The sequence below is a fragment of the Saccopteryx leptura genome, chromosome 1 (assembly GCF_036850995.1).
Source record: "Saccopteryx leptura isolate mSacLep1 chromosome 1, mSacLep1_pri_phased_curated, whole genome shotgun sequence".
NCBI classification, from domain to species: Eukaryota; Metazoa; Chordata; class Mammalia; order Chiroptera; family Emballonuridae; genus Saccopteryx; species Saccopteryx leptura.
Genome location: NC_089503.1, coordinates 255,862,213 through 255,877,003, shown reverse-complemented (window position 1 = coordinate 255,877,003; position 14,791 = coordinate 255,862,213). Strand labels below are relative to the sequence as shown.

The following is a 14,791-nucleotide window of genomic DNA, read 5'->3' as shown; positions in this document are numbered from 1 at the left end:
AGCAAGGGGTTGTTCAGTCTGCTGAAGGCCTGTGGTCAAGGCACATATGAGAAAGCAATCAATGAACAACTAAGGTGTCACAATGCGCAACGAAAAACTAATGATTGATGCTTCTCATCTCCGTTCCTGTCTGTCTGTCCCTGTCTATCCCTCACTCTTGACTCTCTGTCTGTCTCTGTAAAAAAAAGAAGTAGGCTTTATTGTCGCCATTTGGGAGTGTGGACATGGCCAACAGGGCTGCTGGTCTGGCAACTGATGTGTGAGCTGCATCCCTCAGTCCCTCCCTATGTGTGAGGACCCCAGCCTCTTAGCCAGCATAGGTCAGGCAGGCTTAGTCCTCAAGACCTGGGAGAAACGGGTTGAGGCCCCAAGTGGGCACTATCTCCTTAGTCCATGGCCCAGCAGAACCCCAGGGAGAACCCCAGGGATCTGGACTGTTCTGACAGGCCCCTTAGGTCAGAGGCCCACTGCACGTGACTGATGTGGTGCTGTGGGCGGCAGCTGGATCAAGACCTGCTCAGGGTTACTCGTGTCCACTATGCACAGGTGTGGGAGGCCCAGGAAGGCCTCGGGTGCAATGCTGGTCATGTGAAGCCTATTTCCCCTGGACCAACAGGCAGGCATGAGGGCAGGTGCAAGGCAGGGGCCATAACCATCCTGATCCCTACTGGGGTCCCCCACAACCTATCATGGCCCTCCCCTGCCACCTGGGTCCACCAGCCACCCTGAGGGCACCTGAGAAAGAGGGCACGCAGGCTAGGCGTGCTGAAGAAGGCTTTGGGGCCCACATGGCTGATGTGGTTGCCCTGCAGGTGCAGCTCCTCAAGGGCCTCAGGTAGGTCGGGAGGCACAAAAGACAGTTCGTTGTGGCCAAGGTCCAACACCTGGGCAGCCAGGCAGAGACAGCCCTGTGATGGCTCCAGGCCCTGGGCCAACTGCTCAGCTAAACCCCAAACCACTCTCCTCCCAAGCCCTCCTCCTATCCATGCGTAACCCAGTTCTACCCCTTCCCCGAGCCCCTTCCTTGCTGCTGAATTCCTCCCCTCAACAGAGGTAAACAGTGCAGTGCTTTCCGGGGCAAGCCCCAGTACAGGTGCTAGGGTACAGACAGGTTCCTACCTGCTGTGGGAGACATTGATCCAATTAGTCATTAATGAAGATGGCACTTCTTAACCCATGTCCTCCTCTCCTAACACTAGCATTTACCTATGTTATTGATTGCTTTCTCCCTAACCAGGGTTATTTATGCCTGGGCCGGGAGCCGTGTTCCTGTTCTCAGCGGCATATCCAATGCCTAGAACAGTGCCTGACCTGCTTTAAACTCTGGAATCAATGGTGGTCAGGAGCTAGAGGCCACAGTGTTTACAAGGGAGGTGGAGGGAATGTCTCAGAGGACCAGGCGGCAGGGACAGCACTGCCAAAGGCCTGGAGGCTAGATCTGTCTTACCCACCCCAGGCCTGGCCCCCAGTGGGGAGCTCTTCTGGTGGTATCATCCAGCCTGTGGAGGAGGACCTGGGCAGGCAGAGGCTGGAGGGATCATAGGGACAGCCTAGAGACAGTGTGGCTAACCAGTCCATCCTGACCTGGAGAGCCTGTAGCTCGTGCCAGGTGCCGGGTTCGATGTCACCCACTCAGAGTCGGTTGTGTGCCAGACTGAGCTCCCGCAATTGGTCCAGGCCAGCCAGCTGCTCAGGTTCTAAGGCCTGCAGCTGGTTGCACTGTAGCCGCAGGGTGTGCAGGCCAACAGGCAGACCAGTGGGTACCCGAGTCAGCTGGTTGCCAGCCAGGTCGAGGCTGCGTAGGGCACACATGGGCCGAAGGCCTGGTGATGTACACAGGCACTGGCCAGGTGGTTGTAGGCCAGGTTGAGCTCAGCTAGCCCTGGTGTGGCAGGCAGGTCACGGGCGCCCAGTGCAGCCACATGGTTATGAGGCAGCACCAGGGACCTCAGGCGGCGAGGCAGAGCCAGGGGCACGCGCTCCAATCCATTACCATAGACATGCAGTGTGTGCAGGCCCCACAGAGGCCGCAATGCCCCTGCGGGCAGCCCCGCTGCTCCCAGCTGGTTGTGCTGAGGCAGCGGGTAGCGCAGTCCCCGTGCCCCACACGGCCGGGCTGCCTCCACCTGCTGGATACAGTTTCAGCCCAGGTGCAGCACAGTGAGGGAGCAAGGCAGGCTGGCAGGCACTGCAGCCAGGTGATTGTGGGATAGATCCAGGTACTCGAGGCGGTGCAGTTTGCTGGTGGGAGAGAGGGCCTGTGTTGGTCTGAGCACCCAGTGTCAGGGAACAGGTGGATCTTGGGTTGGGGGCAGGAGGGCTGACGAGTGGTGCTGCGAGATGGCAGCTGGAAATTCCAACTTTGGGGTGCTGAGTTGAGAGATCTGTATGGGAGGTAAGCTAGGGATGATCAAAGCAGGTTCTGGCCTGAAAATTAGATGTGGGGGTGACCAGGACAGAGTTCTGGGTCCAGATCTGCATGTGGCAGCTGTGATGTTAGATAACAAGATGGTAACACAAGGTAGTTGAGGAGCAAGGATAGCTGCCAGGTGCTGGGCCAAGCACACAGTAGGTGCTCGCCAAATGAGACCACGGGTTAGGAGTGATACAGAGGAGGGCAACAAAGGGTGTGGTTCCCAGATTCTGAATCCTCAGCTCCTCTGCCAGCATGAGGCTTTACCCAACCCCCCTGTCCCAGGCCGCACCTGAAGGTGGCGGCATCCAGGCCACTGTCCGTTAGCTGGTTGTGGTGGAGGTAGAGCTCACGGAGGTGGGATGTCGGCTCAGGGCTCATCGGGGTACCTTGGAGATGAGGTTGTTCTGGGAAGGGAGGAGACAATGAAACCCAGGGTCTGAAATAGAGGGCAGTGGAGAGCCACAGAAGGCTCTTGAGTAAGAGAGTGATAGACAGGAGCTGGCTTTATCAAGGCTGCAGGAGCACTTGTGACTGACTGACTTGTGCGGTGGTATACAACTCAGAGAAAGATATTTCTACATTTCTGACTTCTGGAATTCTGAGGAGGCAGAGGGGTCTCCCAGGAGAGAAGTGGAGAGGCCAGGGGGTGGTGAATAAAGGAAGGGCACCTGCAGGTAGAGCCGTTCCAGAGAGGGGGGCAGGCTGGGCGGCAGGTAGCTGAGCAGGTTGTTGGAGAAGCTGAGGGTGGTGATGGTTTCAGAGCCGTGGAAGGCATCGGGAGGCAGGCCAGCGTTGCTCAGCTGGTTGCTGTGGAGGTACACGGACCTGAGGGGAGCCAGGCACCGGCCACCAGCCTGCCCCCAGGCTCCCACCACTCCCACTCTGCACCCCAGCTCGGGGCTGCCTTCGGTATGTGTGTGCATGTGTGTGTGTGGAGTTCTCCACAGAACGTCCAGGGTCCTGTCTCCCCCAGGGCAGGCTTATTACCTCCCTCAGACCCCCATGGTGGGAAGTGACCTAGGCACACCTCAGGCCTGCGGGGCCTGGGCTGGGTCAGGGGCTACCTGAGAGCTGGCTTCTCCCCAAAGGTGAGTGAGAAGATCTGTGTCACTTGGTTGGCAGCCAGATCAGCGACTTGGAAGGAACGAGGCAGAAACTGGGGAGCCACTGAGAGCTGTGGGAGCACAATGTGCTGGTCCTGGTGGCACCTTCCAGCCCTCTGTCCCCTCTATGCTGTGTGACCTGGCTGGAGTGGGTTAGCGGGTTGGGTGAGGGGCTCACCTTGTTGTTAGCCACATAGATGTACTGTAGCTGGGTGAGAGACTCAAAGGCCTCATCGGGCAGGCCTAGGAGCGGGGCAGCGATTAAGGGGACCCCAGGCCTGGGAGGGGGCAGGGGGAGTCTGTGTCCTAGCTGCCCTGAGCTCCTGGCCTCCTGGCCGGAGACTGAAGAGGCTCTTCCAGGCACCCCCTCCCAGTCTGCAAAAGCCACAGCCCCTCCCCCCATCCCCTGAGTTTCCATCCTGCTCAGCAAAGGGCAGTTCTGGGAACTGCCACAGAGCTGCCCACAGACCCAGCAGTGGGGACGGAGAGGGCTTCTGGGACCAAACCAGGGAGGGGCAGCCTCCTGTTGTCCCCCCGCACCCTCAGAGGAGATGAGGTTGTTGTGTAGATTGAGGGTCCTTAGACGGGTGAGGCGTGACAGCTCATTGTAGGGGAGCTCCTGGAGCTAGTTGTTCTGGGAGGGGGGCATTCACACCCTTGACCCCAATGACCCTGAACCCTCAACAAGAGCCACCCAGCCCTGATTCTCAGCTCCCCATCAGTCTAAGCAAGAAAGTCCTAACACCCCATTACCCCCATAGTTGATCCTAAATGCCTCATCACCCCTTAAAGAAAAAGGAATTGATCCCCAACACCCCATTTACCCCTCCAGTTGACTCTTGACACTTATCGCCTTCACCCCAGACAAACCCATAATTGCCAAGATATTCATCCCCTGACACCCAAATTCTCAGCCCCTCCCACATCCAATATCTATACCCCACCTCCAATACTCATCAAGGCCAACTTCCATTATTGCCAAGACCTGCATGCCCAACACTTCACCCCTACATGCGGACCCCACACCCATTACTCTCAATTCCAGCAGTTCCCATGCTCATCCCACCTCACCCCACCCCTGCACACACCCTGTGACGTCCCCTCCTCCTCACCTGCAGGGGGAGGTGCTGAGCGGCCCTGGTGATGTTGTAGGGCAGCGGTTCTCAACCTGTGGGTTGCGACCCCGGCGGGAGTCGAACGACCAAAACACAGGGGTCACCGAAAGCAATGAGAATACATAATGCATATCAGGTATTTACATTCTGAATCATAGAAGTAGCCACCAAAATTATTTTTTGGTTTGGAGTCACCACAACATGAGGAACTGTATTGCGTGGTCACGGCATTAGAAAGGCTGAGAACCACTGTTGTGGGGGAACACTCGCAGGTCCAGGCCATCACAGTCCACTGTGTCAGCCCCGGGGGCAGGAGCAGCGTAGGGGGCAGGCCCCAGGTGGAGGCTGCAAGCTCTCCCCCAGGTAGGGGAAAGCTGCATCGTCCTCCATGCCGGGGATAGTAGGGGGGCCCAGCAGCAGCAGCAGCAGCAGGCTCAGCCACTGGGAGTGGAGGGGGTCAGGGTATCGCCAGGTTGTGCACGGGGTCACCATGGTGACAGGAGCATCACACAGGGAGTGTGGGGGCAGGCAGGCCTCTCCCTTAGACCTTCCCCCACCTCGCCTCACCATAGCCAGCCCCAGTTCAGCTATCTTGCCTGAACTGCGGACCAAGGCTTTCTAATGGAAACCAGGCGGTCACCTCCTGGAGCCTCTGCTGTGGCCGCCACCCCCCCCCCATCTCTCTGCACTAGCCACCTTCCCTGCAGCCTGTTCCCCCAGGGGCTCGAGAGAGCTGCCCACCCCCTTGCCTGCCTTGGGGAGGGTGAATGGACGGCTGAATGGGGTGGTGAGGAGTGGCCAGCCTGTCCCTTTGGTCTCTCCCACCAACCCCCTTCCAGATTGCATAACCTCAGCCAGCCTGGGCCGGCCACGCCACGGGAGCAAGGAATGTTTGGGGGAAAGCTGAGATTCACCCTGTCTGGTATTTAGGCTGACCACAGGAGTAGGGTGGAGGCAGAGGAGTGGGGGATGCTTCAGTCTGCAGGAGGGTCCCCAAGGAATTGAGGCTGGCTGGTAGGGGTCAGGGCACGCCTGGGCTCAGCCTGCCAGCCCAGACACCAACCTGGAGACACTCAGCCAGGTCTGTTATCTGGACCCCCACCACCACAAGCTGGCCTCACTGGCAGCCACACTCCCCCCACCTCAAATGGCCACAGCTGCTGCCTGAAAGGAAATTACATGTATGGAGGCACCAGCCTGGTGGTTAAGGATCAGCACTCAGTGCCAGCCTGCCTGGGCATGAATCTGGGCTCAACATCTCTCTGAGCCTCGGCTTCTCACTCTGCAAAGTGGAGGAAAGGTTGTCTCACCTTCAGGACGGGTGTGGGGATTAAATGAGGTGGTGGGAACGCTCATGGCATGGGAAGACAGTGCCCGGCACATCCCAGGCCCTCGATGCCAGGGCAGCAGTATGTGCCGCCAGGTAAGAAAACCAGCCTCTGCCGCCAGTCTTGTGGTAGGCAGTTAGAAGTGAGCAGAGAAAGGACAATGGGCCAGGTACAGAAGGTCACCAGGGCAGAAAGCCCCAGGTGCCTGGCAACAGGCAGTACTGGGAAAACAAGGACTTCTCCCCCAGAATAATCTTTCTTCTCCTAGCATATCCCTGGTCACATGGTTTACACCCCCTGACCTTTCATATTGCTGGTCATGCGGCTTGGACTCTCCCTGACCCTCCCTCCCCTGGCATGTTATTAGTTATGTGATAGACCCCCTTGGAGGAAGAACAAGGGGCTGAAGGGTGGCCCCAGGCCCAGTAAAGCAGCAAGGTCCAGCTGGGAGATATCACAGTTGACATCAGGACCAGCTGTGATGACTAATGGCTCCCATCCCTAGTGCTGCCTAAGTAGAGACCAGGACCCTGAAAAGACACACTTATAAAAGCTGATGAATATTCTACTGAGAGCCTCCCCTGCACCCCTGGGACTTCCCCTATGCTCCCCACCTTTAGAGAGGGGATAATGTATCTAAGGACAGAGACCCAGGGTAGCTCTCTTTCCAGCATTCCTTTCCCCACCCTCTGCTTTCCCCAGAGCTGCTCCCTTTCTCTGAAGTACACCTCAGCTTTCCTCCTCCTACTTCTCTCAAGCACATTTTCCTTGGCTTGCTTTCTTCTAAGTTCCAAGAACCCCTCTTTTGCCTCTGTAACTTGTTTCTTGAGCCCACAAAGCCCAGCTGGCTCACTTCTTGTACTTCTGTGACTTTCTATATAAACTATTGCTTGTATTTGAGCCTTGGCTCTGAATGCTTTTGTAGCCAGAATTCAAGTACTGAGGTTGCTGAACTGAGGTCTCTAATGCTGGTGGCTGAGGCCAGGCAGGTCCACATTGGATTCAGGCAGATAGTAGAAAAAGTGTGGAGCTGGAAAGTGTTGGACCATTACTGGTTTTTTTTTTTTTGGTTTTTGTTTGTTTGTTTGTTTTGAAGCTGGAAACGGGGAGAGACAGTCAGACAGACTCCCGCATGCGCCCGACCGGGATCCACCCGGCACACCCACCAGGGGCGATGCTCTGCCCACCAGGGTGCGATGCTCTGCCCCTCCGGGGCGTCGCTCTGCCGTAACCAGAGCCACTCTAGCGCCTGGGGCAGAGGCCAAGGAGCCATCCCCAGCGCCCGGGCCATCTTTGCTCCAATGGAGCCTTGGCTGCGGGAGGGGAAGAGAGAGATAGAGCGGAGGGAGGGGGCGGGGGGGGGGTGGAGAAGCAAATGGGCGCTTCTCCTATGTGCCCTGGCCGGGAATCGAACCCAGGTCCCCTGCACGCCAGGCCGACGCTCTACCGCTGAGCCAGCCGGCCAGGGTGGACCATTACTGTTTAATGAAATCTCTCAACAGTGGATGAGCAAACAGGCAACAAAATGGTCCTTCACAGTGGTGGGCAGGCAATCCGCAATCCGCCTTAAGCACAAGCACCCATAGCCTTACACAAACTATCCACAAAGGCACTAATCAAGCAAAGTGCTTGCAGCTGGTAAACAAGCGAGCAAGCCTAACAAGGTCTAATTTCCAATTGCTGGTAAATAACATCCTGATGCTGTTTTGCTGCAAAAAGTCTGATCCCTGAGACATGCCACTTACTGGTGAAGTGATTTCATACAAGTCGTCTTCCTATCCCAACCTCAGCTTTCCCACACATAAAAAGGGTATGACAGAAGATCCTTCCTCAAAGGGTTGTCACATAGCAAAACCAATAGCAGACAGAACGTTCTAAGACCATATCTGACCTTCAGAAGCACTCAGTGGCTGAGGCAATGGGTTGCAGAAAGGCCATGAAGGAGGTTGGGATCCCCCAGAAGCAGAAATTGAGACAAGGATTAAGTATGTTTATCTCAGAGAAAGAAGCTATAGGGAAGTGGGGAGGTGACAGAAGAAAGGAAAAGAGCAATCAATAAGGAGTTATCACTGGGGTTATCAACTTGCCTGGAACTGGTCAGTATTAGCACTCAAAATCCTATTTCTCAGAAAACCCTTAGTCTTGGGCAAATTGAGGTGGTTGGTTGTTCTGGTTATCAAGCAAGTTCCTGCCATAGCAGTTGGGGCTCAGTCCCACTGGGGAACACTAGGAGACTTGACCTCAGAGTCATCCATCTGAGAGTCAAGGGAGCTGGAATATTGATCCTGTACCTCCCTCTATCAGTCACTTATTGAGGGCTGCCCCTAAGAGACCTGAATTTTGCTGCACGTTGAGTGGAGCAGGCTCCAGTCCTAAAGATACAGGTGCCTGTTGCTGAGGCCTGAGGGGACATGGAAGATCCCAGGTAGCACCTGCTATTGGAGGCTATGGGGTCCAGCCATGGGGAGATGGCAGTGAGATCCATAAGGTAAGTAGTAAGAAGGGAACAAGATACAGGAGAATGGTGGAGAGAGAGGGTATCTATCTGTATTATTAATCTCCCTTCACAGAGGAAGAAACTTGGCCCTAAAGGGGTAGTCATTAGCTCACATTTCCCAGGATTGTGTGGCCTTGTGTGTATGGTGGGGGGGCAGGAGACAGGTCTTAGCCTTCTCCAAACAAGAACAACAAGCCCCCACACCAATTTCTCCATGTGGAACTGGTGGTCATTATTTGGACATTGTAGTAGAGTACAGTAATGGGGCCAGTCTCAGTGAGCTACTGAACTACTGCACAGATCCTAGCCCTAGGGGAAGCAGCAATGAGAACCAAGCTGTTTGAGTTTCTGGCAGCCCTCCTTCAGTTGCAAATTATGGAGAACCCAAACCAAACTAATGCAAACAATAGCGTTTATTTACTCATGAACAAAATATTGGGGAGGGGTTCTTTAGGCATAGCTGAATCCAGAAGCTCAAATAACATCCTATGATGGATTCTCTCTCTACCTCTCTGCTCTACCAGCAGGCATCTCTCTCTGTGTGGTGCCAAAATATCCCCAGCTCTAGTCCAACTGAAAGCCCCAAGCTTGAATCTCATTGGCTTGGCTTTGGTCACATGTTCATCTGGAACCAGTCCCGGTGGTCAGAAGAAAGAATGTGCTGATTGGCTAGGAACTTAACCATTAATCTTATAAAGGATCCACTGGCCTTATCTCAATTGCAACAAAGTCCCAACCCAGCCCAGCTCTTCCCAATCCAGCCCAATAGTGCCCTGCCTAGTCCTGCCTTGCCCAGCCAAGCAGGGAGTTCTTTAGGGATAGAGGTGGAATGTGGTTGATCAATGTCGATCCTGGCACAACCAGCATTTAATGCATGCAGAATTGTCTGTATGTGTGGGAAGGTTTGCAGGGGAAGGGCGTATTGGTATCTCTCACTTCTCCTGAGGCTCTGATATCAGAGTAGGAAGGACTGTAGAGTCAGAATGACAAGGAACAGTTGCAATGACCGTGGGCAGCTATTGCAACATTCTGGTCTAATTTTGGTTTTGGGGTGGTGTGGGGGTTGTGGTTGATATAGGAGGGAGCAAGAGGCTGATGGGAAGTGTAGTTTTTCCAATTAGAAGAGAAAAGGAGGAGGCTTAATTCAGAACCAGTTAATGATATTAAGGCTGACTTTGGGCCCACCTCTCCTCATCCTCTGATGGTATCCCTACTTCAGTAAGACCCAAGCTCTTATTTGTTTTAAGATATTTTTAAAATCTATCGATTTTAGAGAGAGGAGAGAGAGAAAAAGTGGGGAAGGGAGGGGAAGTATCAACTCATAGTATATGGTTGCATCTCGTATGTGCCTTGACCAAGCAAGCCCAGGGTTTGGAACTGGAGACCTCAGCATTCCAGGTCAACGCTTTTATCCACTGCGCCACCACAGGTCAGGCTAGACCCAAACTCTTAATCAAATTCATCCAGCTGATAGCCTTTCAGGATCCGGACCCAATCCATAAATTACTGATATTTAGCTGGGCATAGGCTGCCTGGAATAAAAAAACAAAACAAAACAAAAAACTACATTTCTCAGCCTCCCTTGCAGCAAGGTATGGGCCGTAAGCAGAAATCATATGTACTGGCCCTAGCCAGGTAACTCAGCTGGTTAGAGGATGGTCCTGCTATGCCAAGGTTGCAGGTCTGATCCCTGGTCAGGGAACATACAGGAAGCAACCGATGAATCCACAAATAGGTGGAACAACAAGTCGGTGTTTCTCTCTCTTTTTCCCTTCCTCTCTCTTTCTGTCTAAGATCAATTAATTCATTTAATTAAAAAAGAAGTGGTATGTACAACTTTGAGGAAAAAGGGGTACCTTTATCTTTCCTAATGTTGAAATATAGATGTGATGGCTGGAACTCCATCAGCCATTCTGGGCCATGATATCAACTTGGAAATAAAGGCCTTAAATGGTGGAGCAACAAGATAGAAGCAACCTGAGTCTCACATACCATGGAAGGTTGTGCCATCCTTGAACTAACTAGTGTTTTTTTGGTTTTGTTTTTCTCTTTTTTTTTTTTCTGAAGTGAGAAACAGGGAGGCAGAAAGACAGACTCCCGCATGCACCCGACTGGGATCCACCCAGCATGCCCACTGGGGGGCGATGCCCATCTGGGGCGTTGCTCCGTTGCAGCCGGAGCCATTCTAGTGCCTGAGGTGGAGGCCAAGAAGCCATCCTCAGCTCCTGGGCCAACTTTGCTCCAATGGAGCCTTGGCTGTGGGAGGGGCAGAGATAGAGAGGAAGGAGGGGGGGAAGGGTAGAGAAGCAGATGGGTGCTTCTCCTATGTGCCCTGACTGGAAATCGAACCAAGGACCTCCACACGCTGGGCCAATGCTCTACCGCTAAGCCAACCGGCCAGGACCTAATTAGTGTTTTGATCACCTCCTACTTACCTCATTGGTGAAGGAGGGATCACATGCCCTAAATAGTACAAGATGGTCAAACACATGATACCTAACACTGGGTAGATGAGACAGGTATTAGTTTATTAGTCACACATACTCACAGTGCAGAGAAGGACACTGCACATTATGCAAAGCCACATGGGGGCAGTGCACTCAGGACCATAGTTAAGAAGCAGGGACTATGCACCCTGGCAGGATAGTTTGGTTGGTTGGAGCATCACTTCAAAGAGCAGAGATTGCTGGTTTGATTTCCAGTCGGGGCACACACAGGAATGAACCAATATTTGTCTCTCTCTCTCTCCTTTCTCTCTCTCTAAAATCAATTTTTTAAAAAAGCAGAAACTGTGGGAGGCAAGACAAAAGGGTGAGGTAATGTGGGGCAGCTGTGTTAGGCTTGCTCGTGGGATTACTGCTGCATGCATTTTGCCTGATTGGTGCATGGGTACATAGCAGCGTCACGTGTGTATGGCCTATATAAGGCTTGCGCTGGAGAGAGATTGGGGATTGCGGATATGAGGATTGTGTGCTCACCACTGAGAGGGGCCATTTTGCTGTTTGTTTGCCTGAGAGGCGGTTTCCCCTGCCTGTGTGCTTGTCCGCTGTTGTGTGACTCTATTAAATGAAATGGCCCAACCTTCTCTGGCTCCACACTTTTTCTACCTTCTGCCCAAATACAATGTGAACCTACCTGGCCTTGGCCACTGGCATTACAGGTGACCTCTGGTTCCCATGGCAGAATGTGACTGGATAGGATAGTTTCTTAGGCTGGCAGACAGGTGAAAAGCATTAGGTTGAGGACCAGATGGAGTGCAGGTGGTCTAGCTGAGAGGGGAACTAGCCAAGTGGGCAGATTAACCCACTGGAGTAGAGGAGGGGAATATCTGACAAAAGTCGGGAAACTCATTGTTAGGGGCTTTGGGCCCTGTGAGACTCAAAGCACATGGAATTTTAGGCCTTTCAACACAATGCCTTTCAGTCATCTTGAACATGAGAGAAATATGATCTGACATCTCTCTCATTTAAGCCGCTGTTTCTTTGTTTCTTGTTGTTTTTTTTTGTATTTTTCTGAAGTGAGAAGCTGGGAGGCAGAGACAGACTCCGCATGCACTGGACAGGGATCCACCCAGCATGCCCACCAGGGGGCGATGCTCTGCCCATCTGGGGCACCACTCCATTGCAACTGGAGCCATTCTAGCGCCTGAGGTGGAGGCCATAGAACCATTTTCAGCGCCCCAGTCAACTTTGCTCCAATGGAGCCTTGGCTGACAAAGGGGAAGAGAGAGAGGAAGGAGAGGGGGAAGGGTGGAGAAGTAGATGGGCGCTTCTCCTGTGTCCTGAGCGGGAATCGAACCTGGGACTTTCACACACTGGAAGTCCTGAACCACTCTACCCGAGTCAACCAGCCAGGCCTCTGGGTTTTTTTTTTCTGTTTGTTTTTTAACTGAATCTAATCCTAATACAGGGGTAGCCAGAGAAGTGAGTTGAAGCCACAGCATGGATGACATTAGTCAAGGAGAAAGGATAGAATGAAAAGAGAAAGGAAACAAAGAGAAAACCTTGAGGAATGCTGATGCTCAGGGGTGGGTGGAAAAGAACAGGCGAGGGCCTTGGAGATGGGGGGTCAGAAAGAGAGGAAGAAACTGAAGAGCATCTGGTAAAACTGATAATGTGCCTGCCATGTACTTGGGATGGTTAATTGTATATGTCAAATATAAAATTATATTTTAAAATTATATTGGGTCACAGGGTGCTGGGTTTATTTTATTTTTTTGTGAGAGAGACAGACAGGAATGGAGAGAGATGAGAAGTATCAACTTATAGTTGTGGCACGTTAGCTGTTCATTAATTGCTTTCTCATATGTGCCTTGACTGGGGAGGTCCAGCTGAGCCAGAGACGCCCTGCTCGAGCTGCAACCTTTGGGCTCAAACCACTGATCATGGGATCATGTCGATGATTCCTCTCTCAAGCCAGTGACCCCGCACTCAAGCTGGTGAGCCTGTGCTCAAGCCAGATGAGCCCATGCTCAGCTGGTGACCTCGGTGTCCCAGGTTGATGCTCTATCCACTGCACCACCATCGATCAGGCACAGGGTGCCCAGATTAAACATTATTTTTAGGTGAATCAGTGAGTGTGTTTCTGGATGAAATTAGTAGACTCAGTAGACTGCCCTCCTGTGTGGTTGGGCATCATCCAACACATTGAGGGCCTGAATGAAATAAAAGGTGGAGAAAGGAGAAATTCACTCCTTTGTTCTTTCTGCCTTCCTGCTGAGCTGGGACACTGGTCTCCTACAATCAGACTGGGATTTACGCCATTGGCTCCCCTGGTTCTCAGAACATCAGGCTCAAACTGAAATTACACCATCAGCTTTCCTGGATCTCCAGCTTGAAGACAGCAGATTGTAGGAATAGTGTGTTGCAATTAACTCATCATAAGTTGAAAATATTATTTTTAACTTAATTTTTATTTTTAGAGAGAGAGAGAGAGACAGACAGGAAGGGAGATGAGAAGCATCAACCCATAGTTGTGACACCTTAGTTGTTCATTGATTGCTTTCTCATATGTGCCTTGACAGGGGTGGGGGGAATCCAGCTGAGCCAGTGACCCCTTGCTTAAGCCAGTGACCTTGGGCTTCAAGCCAGCAACCATAGGGTCATGTCTGTAATCCCACAATTCAAGCCTACAACCCCAAACTCAAACTGGTGAGCCCACATGCAAACCAGTGACCTCGGGGTTTTGAACCTCGGTCCTCAGCGTCCCAGGCTTACACTCTATGCACTGCACCATCACCTGGTCAGGTAGGAATAGATTTTTTTCAAAATGTGTTCTAGGCCTTGGCTGGTTGGCTTAGCGGTAGAGCGTCAGCCGGTGTGTGGAAGTCCTAAGTTCGATTCCTGGGCAGGGCACACAGGAGAAGCGCCCATCTGCTTCTCCACCCTTCACCCTCTCTTTCCTCTCTGTCTCTCTCTTCCCCTCCTGCAGCCAAGGCTCCACTGGAGCAAAGTTGGCTCAGGCACTGAGGATGGCTCCACGGCCTCCACCTCAGGCACTAGGATGGCTCCAATTGCAGTGGAGCAACGCTCTAGAGGGGCATCGCCCCCCAGTGGGCATGCTGGTGGATCCTGGTTGGTCACATGTGGAGTCTGTCTGTCTGCCCCCCCCCTGCCCACCGCTTCTCACTTCAGAAAAAAAAAAAATGTGTTCTAGGCCCTGGCTGGTTGGCTCAGTGGTAGAGTGTTGGCCTGGTGTGTGGATGTTCCAGGTTTGATTCCCAATCAGGGCACACAGGAGAAGCACCCATCTGTTTTTCCACCCCTTCCCTCTCTCGCTTCTCTCTCTCTCTCTCTCCTTCCCTCCTGCAGCCATGGCTAGATTGGAGCATGTTGGCCCCAGGCGCTGAGGTTGGCTCCATGGCCTCCTCCTGGGGTACTAGGAAGAGCTCAGTTGCTGAGCAACAGAGCAATGCCCAGATGGGTGGAGCATCACCCCCTTAGTGGGCTTTCCAGGTGGATTCCCATCAGGGTGCATGCCGGAGTCTGTCTCTCTGGCTCCCCTCCTCTCAATGAATTAAAAAAAAAAAAGTATTCTATTAAAATAATCAAGAACCAGATCTAGGATGCCCAAGGGTCTTGACTTACACACACTGTATTCATTTCCTGGGGCTGTTGTAATAAATGACCACAAACTAGGTGGCTTAAAACAGCAGAAATGTATTCATTTCAGGAGTTTATTTTTTTTGGATTTGTGAAGTCCAAAGTCAAGATGTGGACAAAGTTGGTTCTTTCTGGAGGCACCTTCCTGGTCTCTCTTCCAGTTTCTGGTGGCAGCTGGCAATTAGTGATGTTCCTGGGCTTGTGACTGTGTTACTCCAAACTCTGCCTCAG

At 52.8% G+C, this 14,791-nt stretch overlaps 1 protein-coding gene across 1 annotated transcript; it reads right to left on the bottom strand.

Annotated features, from left to right (window-relative positions):
• Positions 1–456: 456 nt before the first annotated feature.
• PODNL1 (podocan like 1) lies at positions 457–5,126 on the bottom strand. Its single transcript, XM_066360221.1, is given in 13 exon segments — positions 457–604; positions 736–884; positions 1,585–1,817; positions 1,820–2,241; positions 2,706–2,778; positions 2,781–2,820; positions 3,085–3,241; positions 3,481–3,590; positions 3,698–3,762; positions 4,060–4,153; positions 4,632–4,681; positions 4,885–4,936; positions 4,938–5,126. Coding segments are annotated over 13 exon segments (1,782 nt in total).
• Between the last annotated feature and the right edge of the window lie 9,665 nt (positions 5,127–14,791).